The sequence below is a fragment of the Physella acuta genome, unplaced genomic scaffold (genome assembly GCF_028476545.2).
Source record: "Physella acuta isolate Inbredline_101_S28 unplaced genomic scaffold, ASM2847654v3 ptg000426l, whole genome shotgun sequence".
Classification (NCBI taxonomy): Eukaryota; Metazoa; Mollusca; class Gastropoda; family Physidae; genus Physella; species Physella acuta.
Genome location: NW_026731945.1, coordinates 544,052 through 556,476, shown reverse-complemented (window position 1 = coordinate 556,476; position 12,425 = coordinate 544,052). Strand labels below are relative to the sequence as shown.

At 34.6% G+C, this 12,425-nt stretch overlaps 1 protein-coding gene across 1 annotated transcript; it reads left to right on the top strand.

Annotated features, from left to right (window-relative positions):
- The first annotated feature begins 4,511 nt into the window (after nucleotides 1-4,511).
- On the top strand, nucleotides 4,512-11,649 carry LOC131942797 (leukocyte elastase inhibitor-like). The gene is made up of 8 exons (XM_059302724.1): nucleotides 4,512-4,589; nucleotides 4,782-4,951; nucleotides 5,459-5,588; nucleotides 5,869-6,085; nucleotides 9,376-9,506; nucleotides 10,009-10,153; nucleotides 10,328-10,516; nucleotides 11,413-11,649. Exons 2-8 carry the CDS (start codon nucleotides 4,782-4,784, stop codon nucleotides 11,622-11,624), a joined length of 1,194 nt encoding a protein of 397 aa, XP_059158707.1. The 5' UTR covers nucleotides 4,512-4,589; the 3' UTR covers nucleotides 11,625-11,649.
- The last annotated feature ends 776 nt before the right edge of the window (nucleotides 11,650-12,425 follow it).

The window sequence follows — 12,425 nt, the reverse complement described above, 5'->3', positions numbered from 1 at the left end:
CATTCTTTAGACCTCAATTTGGTTCACAAATGGTCAACAACAGTTAAACAGTACACACAAGACATGGCCCTTCTTTTTATATTTGACAAATCAACACTGGAATTTCAAATACCAGTCAAAGGGACAAAAAATCATCGAACTTACATTTCATTAAACGACATAAAAGAAATTCAATTCAAAAAACAAATATATAAGTATGAATAGTAAACCTGCATTTTAAACAACTCCAAATTTACACAAGTGAATATCAATTTTAAGTCCTACACTACTTGCACTGCTTAGGTAATCTCAGAATCACACGTGTAAATGTTATCATCTCTAATACTAGTTCTGGTTTCTCTACTTTTACTGCTTCAAAAAACGGTTTAAGTCCTTATATGAGTACTCAGCAGTACTCACAGCGATTCAGCTCGATACTCAAGCAGCAGGAATATTTCCAAACATGGAAGCAAGACATCGGACCTCTAGTACAACATTAGGCCACACGTTTCACATCTGGGTAGGCCACATCAATTTACAATAATGGCCACAGGGACGAATCACATATCTACAAGAACAAGACGTTTGGCCGCTGGTGTAAACACCAGGCCATAGGAACAAAACATCAGCTGGGCAACTAAGCCAGCCTTCGCGGCCAGCCCTAAGGCTGCCACTATAAGGCCTCGACTAGCCTGTAGGCCTAGCTATGTGTGTGTAAGTGACCTCACCATATCCACCCTTCCTCATATATAGACTAACCTGTTGGATTCGATCTGATCCAGGTAATGGCCCTTCAACCATAAACTAAGAAGACGTCTTTGGGCTGGACAGGCTATTAAAACAAACACAAAAGCATGCTCACACCTAGGGTCCGGTCAAGCTGACCTCCGGCCGCAGTCCACGACTGCGAACGCTCATAAATTATCTGGCGACACTATGGCAGATCCCCGTGTCGTGAGAACCGGACGCCATGTTGTGGTTTAGGGGTGGGGGAAACATTTCCCCGATCCAGCTACGACCAAACACAACAAAAATATAACTTCAAAAAAAAAACAAAACAGGCAACACGTGAACAGCGATATAACCAACCAATAGGCTTACGTAAGAATCAACTATGCCAACATGCATACTTAAGAATCAACGATATAGTACAAGCCAACATATTATATATATATATATATATATATATATATATATATATATATATATATATATATATATATATATACATACATTTTTTCCCTTCTTTCCAAGTTTGAACTGTCCGTCAGTTTGAAGTGCCCAAAATTTCGTTCGCTCGTTTCGATCTAGACAGAGGAAGCAGGTATAATTGAATAAAAAACGTTTTAGTAAAAAGTATTTATGTTAATAATGCATTAAAACTTTAAAGAAAAGCACGCATTTATTTATAGAAAATTTAATGTCATATTGCATTGTCATCGGGCCTTGACCAACGTGTCGACTTTCAGTGAACTTGATCGGTTAGAAGTGCCCATTCGACTTAGGATTAAGACAGACTGACGACTGACAGAGGAAGCAAGTTAAATAAAAGAATGCAATAGGGGAATTGATAGACAATTTACGCGTAGTGATATATTAAACCCAAGTATGAAACTTAATTATTTTTTTATTTTATATATATAAATTGATACATTTTAGATTTAAACTACTCTCTAAACAGGACAAACGGTAGAATAACAGATAATCTTACGACGTCGTAAAATTAGCTAGCTTTTAAGAATGACGGCTGGATTTGAGAGAATTTACTATAAAGTTTTTGAGATATTTTGTGATACATTAGGGCATTAGGCTTAGAGCGAGAATGCTTTTAAAATAGAGAGACATAAAAAAGAATGTAATTTACTTCCTGATAGGCACGAAAAATTAAACTGTGACTGTAAGGACATGTACATAGGTTTTCATAAAGCAAATACATTTACTGTAACTGTTGAATCCATCAAATTATTGTAATTAAATGAAAGGAGATAAGAGTGACGGTCTGTACGATATAAAATTACTATCAGTTAAATCTGATAATCAAACAGATAGGCAGATGTGTCTGTTAAACTGTTATGTTACATTTTATGTGCATTTAAATATTACAAAGCAGGCATACGTTGGCCAACTTTTAAATTGACCCTTTAGATTACACTTTAGCCTATATAGGTTTAGGCCACAGACGTATGTGTTTTTGTGTGTATGTGTGTGTGTGTGTTTAAAATGTGTTTTCAGCATATTTTATATACCACATTAATAAGGTCCGTGGCAAGCAAAAGCTTTCTGTTTTATACCCTTTGGCCAATGCAATCTCTATACTACTAAAACTCAACTTTGTTTACATGTTTGAATATTTATTTGTTTGTCTGATTTACTACAGGAAAGAATCTGCCATATGTATAGACTTGTAAAATAGTATGTAGGTAGAGAACAATTTTTCTTTTCAGACAGACTGTTATTCACAAATTTATTTAAAGACGTTAATTAAATTACTGATTTATTCATTGGTAGATTAACCACATTAATGTTAAAAGTTTCAAACAATAGCTTTATTTTGACCGAATAGTGACGTCACATTATTTGTTTACTTTTTAGTACAATAAAATGGCGGCTTCTATCGAAGAAGATGGTGTGCCCATTCCAATGTTTAACTCGTTCTAAAGCTAATTTTCTGTCGGCTATAGCTTTAACTATACGTCAATTTACTGTATTTATTACGTTCCAACACTTATATAAATTTTCAACTGTCTTTTTTTTATTTAGTTTTACAATAAATTTCTCTAGCTCTACAATCTGTCCAAGAAAGTTATTTATAGATCTAAATATCAGGTGGCCAAGAAAGTTATTTATAGATCTAAATCTAGAATCTAGGTCAAACCAAAGATTAATTAGATACAAAACAAAAATTAATTAGATAAAAATACAATCCATTTTAAAATCATAATACATTTTTAGTCCTTAAATGCTTGATATAAATCTTTGTGATTTATCAATCTAGATCTAGATCTAGATCTATCTAGAATATGATTGTCTAATCTAGATCTAGCAAGAGTTACGCAAAAACTAGATTTAAGACTTAAGCAAACGAGTCGTAGAATCTAGATCTAGATAATTTCAGACCTTCATTATTTTAGATAAATCTTTGTTTATTTAGCTATGTCATTGGCTAATTTAATTTGAAAGTTACTACTACTTAGATCTAGATCTAGATAGGGAATATGCGCGTAAATCAAGTTGCTTAAGGAGACTCAAAGTATTAAACTATACCGTAAAAAACATCGGTGACGTCACGAGTCTAAATAGCTAATTTGTTAGTGTAATAGGCTTTCATGCGGGTGACCCGGGTTCTAGACACGTCACGTCAATGTTAATTGTTTTTTAATTTTTTAATTTTTTAGATGTGAATGATAAAGTTGCCTATCTGAACGTGGCGGGATACAGGGCAGGTGAAGTAGAGTTCATCCGTTTCTTTGTCCTAAGCATATGAAGGAACAGTGTGGTCAGAGACATGCTCGGCCGGAATCGTTCTTTTAAAACGATAAAAACATGTTGTCTGAGACTTGGCGGGACACTGGGCATGTGAAGTAGAGTTGAGTAGGTCACCTGTGACGTCAGTATATGAAGGGATAGTCCAAAATCGGTATTTTTAAAAGATAAAAAACATCTTTTTGAATGTGGGATCTGGTTTTTTGTGACAATAAGTGACAGACGTGATGTTTTTTATGGATGATCCCCGAAACCCACAGTTATCCAGGGGATGACGGGTAGTCTAGTAAGTTATATAGTCGATGTTATGCTTAGAACAACTGGCTTTTACCTCGAACCCTCTATAAGAAAATAGGCAGTACAAAGAAATTACACGAGTTGAGAGGATATGTCGGACTACTATACTCTGTTGCGTCCTCTGGCGCCCTGGGATGTGTGAGATTTGGCGCCGTCTTCAGTTTTCAACATAAGGTTTTAATTAACGTAAAGTTCAAAGAACAAAATAAACCTAAATATATTGTCCTTAAAAAAAACAGTTCTAAAAATTGTACAAATTACTTCCGTTTAAGTCAAATAAATTAAAATTACATTGAAAATATTCAAATGTGTGGTTATGTTTGTGTTTGTGTAGTGTTTATGTTTATGTTAATGTTTGTAGTTGAGGTTGTGGAGAAGGTAAGGGTTAATGTTGATGCTTGTTTATTTTTGTGTTTGTGTTTATGTGGTTATTTTATTAGGCTTAGAAGTGCGGGGAACGGAGAAAATTTAAATTTATGTTTATGTTTTTGGGTGTAGATGGGGGTTTGTGTGTATGCTTAAGTTTATGTTTATGTTTTTTATTGTTTGTGTTTGTGTTGTGCTTGTGATTATGTTTGAGTTTACGTTTTTAGTAAGGATTTGGGTGTATTTTTGTTTGTTTATTTTTTTTATTGCTGTGAGGGTTAGGGTTTATATACAACAAAATCCCGCGCCTGATAATCAATCTTCTTTACTAAACAAGATAACAATCAATAACTAATTAGCTTGTTTAAAATTAGAAATTTCCTTTTTTTTAATTAGTATCGGCCACGTAGCTTAACGGCGTTTGACTAAGGAAACAATTCGGTCACCACAGCTTGAGAAGTCGAGTAAGTTTTGGTCTAATCTCTCGCAAAACTATCTAAAGCTTTTAGCAGTAGTATTTATATTAACTAGTCTAAACACATTGTTTTCGCGTTAATTTTCAGATTTTTTGGTCATAAGATTAATGCTCTGTAAGTTATTAAAAACGTGTAAACTGTTTTGTTATTTCTGTATTTTACAACACGTAAACAAAACAGATGAACACAATGCGACTCGCTCTACTTGTACTGGCCATTGCTGGTCAGCTGGTCAAGGCGGACTACCTTGATGACCAACGGGACTTGTCGGCAGCGACCTCTGGATTCTCCCAGAGACTGTACCAGAAAGTGGCACTGGGCTTACGAAGTATGGTCTACTCACCTTACAGGTATACCTTTGCTTTACCAGTTAGATTCTAGTTTCAATGCGTAGATTTTTATTTCGCGGGCGTATTCTATCTTACACGTAGACGTACCATATTTTTTAAATACATACTTTTTTCTTTAGAATGTAGATTTTATAATTTTAAACGTTGGTCTTGCTAAAGAAGATACATTCTAAATTTTAAAACGTCATTAGAAGTGCTAAACATTTTTTCCCTTAAATAAGGGCTTTGTACTTTTTCTAAAAAAAAAATTGTTTCTATCAATTTATTTTTGACAACTACACCTTTGTTGTTATAATAGATTTTTAAATGCTTTATGCTTAATTTAAAAAAAATAGAATTTGATTGATTAATTTCATTCGCATAATCTACCTAGTTATGCGTTCATTTCTAAAATCAGTATTAACTTACTCGAAAATGAAATTAAATAAATAATAATATTTTTATTATTATATACTATTATTATGTCATTGAATGCACAAAACGTTTATGTTACGCGTTTATTTTTAGCATCCATTCGGTATTTGCAATGACATCATTAGGCGCCAGAGGAAAAACAGCTACAGAAATGAAACAGGCGCTTGGGATTACATCTCTTGCTGACAATACTCATGAGATCTATAAGAAACTTATTTCGGACGTAAGATTACAACCGTTGCATATACGTTTCTATCAGTTTTTCACATAATCGAATTTATTCGTGTAATTTGCTTTCAAAAAAATACTTTACTCATTCTCCTAAACATAATTAGCAGTTTGCTTATTTCAGAAGAGAGCCGCACTTTTCAATTTTGATGCAACGCCAATAGTTGCATTCAATGCTTGTTACGTAATACGCCATTTAATTTAAAATTACAAAGTAAAACTGCCAAGTAAATTAATTAATTATAATGCTTTTTTTTGCTTCAAAACACCGACAGATGAACTCTGTACCGGATGTGAAATTAAACACAGGAAACGCCATTTTTGTGAACCCTGCATACGAAATCGTGCCTCAATTTGTGGCAGATGTTGAGAGCAAGTACTTTGCCAAGGCTGGTAACATTGACTTGTCTGCCCCTGGGGGACCTGAGGAACCAATCAACACCTACGTGGCAAATGCTACAGGAAATATGATACAAAATCTCATTCAAAAAGGTTTGGTATTGTCTGAACACCATCAGCAAAATTCAAAGAAGTGATACTGATTTTAGTTTAAAGCAGTGGCGTCGCGAGGTCGGGTGTCACCAGTGTTTCTTCCAGACTTTTTCTGGCACTTGATATTTTCGGGAGTGCGGTCTACATTTTCCGGGGGGACGGGCCGGGACGGACACTAGCAAAAGTAAATATTTACTATATACATTCAATCTGGTTTGGGGGGCGGTAGACTTTCTTCGGGTTGGGGGGGGGGGGAGGGGCTCCAGGTGTGGGACCTCATGGTGTCAACCTCCCGAATAAAATAAGTTATATATATATATACATACATACATACATATATATATATATATATATATATATATATATATATATATATATATATATATATATATATATATATATATATATATATATATATATATACAGAGAGAGAGAGAGAGAGAGAGAGAGAATAAAGGAGAGAGAGAGAGTATAGAGGACAAATGCAGTATGTCCACTCTTTTGTCAAATCGATGTACATTTATATTGATACTGTCAATAATACGAGCTACAAGAACACTAATGCGCAGTCTAAGAAAACTAGAATGCAAATATTTTATAATTTTTTAAACATAATATTTTGCACTATTTTAATAAACTAATTTTTCTCGAGATCATGTTTTTTGTACATACTGCGTTTGTCCTCTATACCCTCGATACCAGCCTTAAAAAAAAACTATCTGTAAAGCACCGTAACCTGTGTGTTTAGTAAGCCTGGGTTTAGGAGGTATATTACTTTTAGAATAAATCCTATCCAAAACCAACCAAAAACAAAAACACACAAAAAACCGCAAACATTACACAAACGCAAACACAAATACAAACGGTAATTATGTAATTATTTTTTTCTCAAAACCAAAACAAAGTAATAAAAAGTAATTTTTATTCCCTTTGATGTAAATGTTGTTTTTAAAAGGGACGTAACAGTGTTGTCCTAATTTATAAAGGGATGTTATGAGTGCTAAAGAACTAAAGGTAAACAATTTTCAGAAACAATTAGAGTTTTTGTGAATGGTGATACATTCTCTTTAATTAACACTATAAGTTTGGAAAAGGAATATAAAGTTTTTACATCATTAATTTAGATAATGAGCACTTTAGGTACATCATACTATGGCTATGAAGTTTATTTTTCCCTCTCTTTCATAGGAATCATGGATCCGCTGCTCGCGGTGGTCAGAGGTCACATTCAAAATTCATATATATATATATATATATATATATATATATATATATATATATATATATATATATATATATATATATATATATATATATATATATATATATATATATATATATATATATATATATACTAGGCATACTGCCTAGCTTCGCTTAGGTTTTCAAAAAAATTGAGCAATTGAATGATTAATTAATAGGTGATTGGCTGCTATGTTAAATGCTTAGGGCCTAAATTTATACAGTGAAGTAATTTAACAGCTCCTGTATATTGATGGAATATTCGCAAACATATTACTCGCACGGTAATTAGAACTGCAAGGGTTTTCTTAATAGTATCAATCAAATATTATAATGAAATACTTTCGCGATTAATTTTTACAATTTGAGTAAAATGCAAAACTGAATTTTTAACAAAATATTTATTTAAAACAATGCTATACTTTATGATTTTTGTTTTTTTCTTGAAAAGAGTATACAAAATATTTAAAAATTATTACATTAAAAAGTTACCTCCCCTGTTCATAGACCAAATGACCAAATCTCGTATAATGAGAATTTCATTCGCGGTCATTTTTAGCCCTCTTAGGGGGGCTTTAAGTTTGACCAACAGTTTTTCCATACGGCTTAGTCATCTATAGAGGTGTATACTAAACATTAGCCAGATGTAAAGTGGATAAGTGCCCTAAAATCCGTTTTGAAATCACCCTCGGTTTTTCCCATAAAATACAAAGATTATATAGGGAAATACGACTGGTCAGTTTTGACCCATTTAACGAATTTTCCCGGACATGGCGAGTTTTTTGTGACACCCCAAGGCGTTCTCCTACCACCTCACAAAATTTTAAGGGGGGTCGTCGTCGGAATTTTTTTTTCGTAATAGAGCTCATATAAAGAGAATTTCACTCGCGGTCACCTTTTAGCCCTCGTCGAGGGATTTGAGTGAAACCGACAGCTTTCCCTAAAGGTCAAGCCATTTACCTAAGAGCATGCAAAAAATTAGCCAGATGTAAAGACGATAAGTGCCCTAAAATCCGTTTTGAAATTACCCTCTGTTTTCCCCATAAAATACAAAGATTATATAGGGAAATACGACTGGTCAGTTTTGACCCATTTAACGAATTTTCCCGGACATGGCGAGTTTTTTGTGAAACCCCGAGGCGTTCTGCTACCACCTCACAAAATTTCAAGGGGGGTCGTCGGAGGAAATTTTTTTTCGTAATATAGCCCATATAAGACGCCGGTCAGTCGAGGTCAGTTTTGACCCCCTCTCCGTAGACTTTTCGACCAACCGTCACCGGCCGTCGTGTTCTATCGCCCCAAGGCACCATCGTGCACTTGACCACTTTGCTTTATATATATAGATATATATGTATATATATATATATATATATATATATATATATATATATATATATATATATATATTTATATATATATATATATATATATATATATTCAATGTCTCTGGATTAAAGTTAATATAACAAATTTTATCCATTTGGGAAATTAAGTTGATGTCTACCCAACTTCGACGAGTAGGGCCTACTAGTAGTGCTGGGAGGAAACAAATGTAAGCAAAGTGCTGACCACTGACTCAAGTGAATAAAACAGCTGAGATCTTTTCCAGCAGAGTCGTCGCAAGGTCGGGTGTCGGCAACTAATGGTGTAATCCCCCCCTCCCCCTTCCAGACGTTAATTAACGTGTCAGTTTTTAAAATTCTCAAGAATTTTTTTTTCTTCACGATAATTCAGTTTACGTCAAGCCTCCACCCCCTTCCCCACTCTTGTTCTGATTTGTCTATTTTTCTCTCAATGAAAAAAAAAGACTTTTTAACTCTATTTAATCATTTATTTAACTGGAATGATTGTTTTTTTCTATATATATTTTGCTATTTTTGGCTAGTTGTCACCCCCTCCCCTAAGTGGTGTCACCCGGTGCGTTCCGACCCCCCCCCCCCCCCGCTCACCATCGCGAGTTTTAGGTCTGAGAAAATGTGAATTAATTTGTGAATTATCGATATTTGCTTCCATTGAATGTTAATGCCTTTGGTTATAACAATAATTAGGTTCAATTGATTCAAGCACCGTGATGCTTCTGATCAACACCATTTTCTTCAATGGAACCTGGAGATTTCCCTTCCCCGAGTACAGAACGTTTAGACGTCCTTTTTATAGTTTGGATGGGGGAATCAGCTCGGTAACGTTTTAGTGATATTTAAATTTAATTTCTTGAGATATGATTAAACTTCTTCTTTGTTCTTAATTTTGGTGTTTGAAGGGATCCCCTCCAACACAATTAAGTATACGTGTCAACTGGTTATGCGCCATTGAGGCCAGTGTCTCCGATTTCAGCCTGCTTTTCTTTTTTTTTGATTTGCTTCCATAGCCTTTGTCCAACCAAGAACAAACTACAAGGCAGCAGTTGTTTGGTTTTTGAGTTGTCTCTCCTAGAAGAGTTGCTGTCCCCAGCTAACGAGCCTCATCTGCCCAAGGGTTCGAACTCGAGACTTGTCTATTACCAACCATGAGCTTTACCGACTCGTCCACGCCGACCCCTTAATGATTAATAATATTTACATTAAAATTAAATGCATTTAGTTAAGCTCAGGCGTTTATACATTTTAAAATAGCAATATGTAAAAATAAATTAAAAAGTCAATATCATTTGTCAGATGTTTTTAAAGATTTACACTCACTAGGTCGACATGATGAGCGATGACATGACGATTAAATACAAGAAAGATAACTCTATTGGGATAGAGGTAGTCGAGTTGCCCTTCAATGGTGAAAGATTCCATTTTTACATAGCTCTACCAGAGGAGGTGAATGGTATCAAAGGTTTAGGTATGTTGTAGGTCATAAACTAAATTAAAGTAAAATGTGGCCAATCAAATGAAGAAAACATTTTTTAACATAATTTAATACAATCTGGTGGCACATTTTCAATTTGTTCTTCAAAATAAATGTCGCTACCTTTACAAAATGTGAAGTCACTATGTATATGTCTTGTTTCTAAAGAAAAATTTCTAGCAACGCCAGGAAATGTCGATACACTGTTCGGTGGACTTAGATCTGTATATTTGGGTGTCAGCATTCCAAAGTTCAAGATTGAGACAACTTTAGGCCTGGTTCAACCCCTGAAAGATATCGGCATGGTGGAGGCTTTCAGTCCTGGTTACGCAAACTTTACTGGAATCATAAGAAAAGGTAAGCTGTTGAACAGGTAAATGTTGAATAGGTAAATATAAATATTTAAGTTATTATCTAGACACTTAAAAGGGATCTGATTTAAATGCTACAGCGTTTAATAACTTGAGGATGTACATATTTATATACCTAACAACACAATGTATGATAATTTCAGACCTAGCCTGTAAACAGTAATTTTACATTGAAAATAACGGGAACACGGCTTTACCCCTCCCCCCACCCGCCAATTACACCTCGCCCAGGAGGACATTACCCCCGGTCATAGCTTAAGTTTCAGCTAGGGTTAGAGCTAGAGTTTGTGTTTGGGCTAGGTCTAGGTCTAGGGTTAGGGTTAGAGTTAGGACTAGGGTTAGGGCTAGGGTTAGGGCTCGGATTAGGGTTAGGCTTTAATCAATGTCTAGAGTTGGGTTTGGTTTTGGGTTAACTTTAGGGTGAGGTGAATTCTTAGGTTTTTCGTAATTTTCTTAAAGTTTTAATTAAGGTAATATATAGGTATAGAGTTGGGGATAAAATCAGGATTCTATTTTGGAGAATGGGAGGAGGTGTTAATTCCCTAGGGGGATAATTGACAGGGGGGGGGGGGGGGTTAATGTCCGTGGAGGGGGGGGGGGGTGGGTAATGTCCTGTAGCCGAAAATAACAAAGCGACTTAAAAATACTAACTTTCCACATAATTTATTGAAAAATAAATTTTCGTGCCCCAAAAAGGTTAAAACACTACATTCGGGCAGCAAGAAATATATATTCATTTAACTAAATGTATACACATTACACCAAAAAAAAAAAATAGAATATCTATAAAAAGAAGATACAATTCACTTTAAAAACAATGGTATCACGGAGATTTATACAAGTTCAAAAAATGCATTTATTGTAACCTGATCTCGGCCACAGGTGGGGTCTTTATCAGCAAGGTCATTCACAAGGCCATCATTGACGTCAAAGAAACAGGAACTGTCGCTGCTGCAGCTACAGCTGTGGTTATATCAATCACCTCTCTCAAGCATCCTCCGGAAAAAAGATTTGTCGCGGACCATCCTTTCCTCTTCTTTATTAGAGACGAATTGACCCAACAAATTTTGTTTCAAGGAAAATTTTCCGGATAATTAAATAAACAGTGAGTTGAATTGGCATGTGTGGTTTCTTAAATTTATTTGCGTGCAAGTTTTGCTATGATGAGAATTGAAATAAGAGAAAACAAATTTTTCCAGACGCAAATGGTAAATAATAGTGTACAACATCAATTCTTATCTATTTTCAGTAAACGACAACAGTGGTAGCAGTATATATATATATATATATATATATATATATATATATATATATATATATATATATATATATAAAATGTTACGACCCTCTTCTCTAAATCTTTCGAGCTAGGTAGGAAATAGTAAACAAGAACAAGAAAATGAGAATAAATAACCACAAGTATCAATGATTTCGACTATTTATTGCCACTATAACACAAATACAATGAAGACAGAGAAAAATACAACTATCTACAACAATTTAAGTCCTTAGTCCGACTACTCTACTTTGTTCCTTACGGTCTATCCTAGCCTTGGTCTACTACATTACAGAAATCTCGTGGCTAGCCACCAGCTAACATAGACGTCCTGTTCAGGTGTGGGACAGGAGGGGGGGAGGCGTTAATACACACTAGCATCAACGTTGGACTCAGTAATATAACAGTGTCAATGCGACTACAAGTGTGCGAAATAATGGCTAGTCAAAACACCGCGAAATATGCTAAATTAAATGATTTGTATCAAAAAGCTTATCCTTCCAAATTGAAATATCAACTTCAAAAAGAGGTTAATAGCCTATGGCTTAATTTAAAGTGGCAGCCAGAAGAACAATTTACAGCTAAATTAGTTGAACTGCAGGACGTATCAGGATAAATC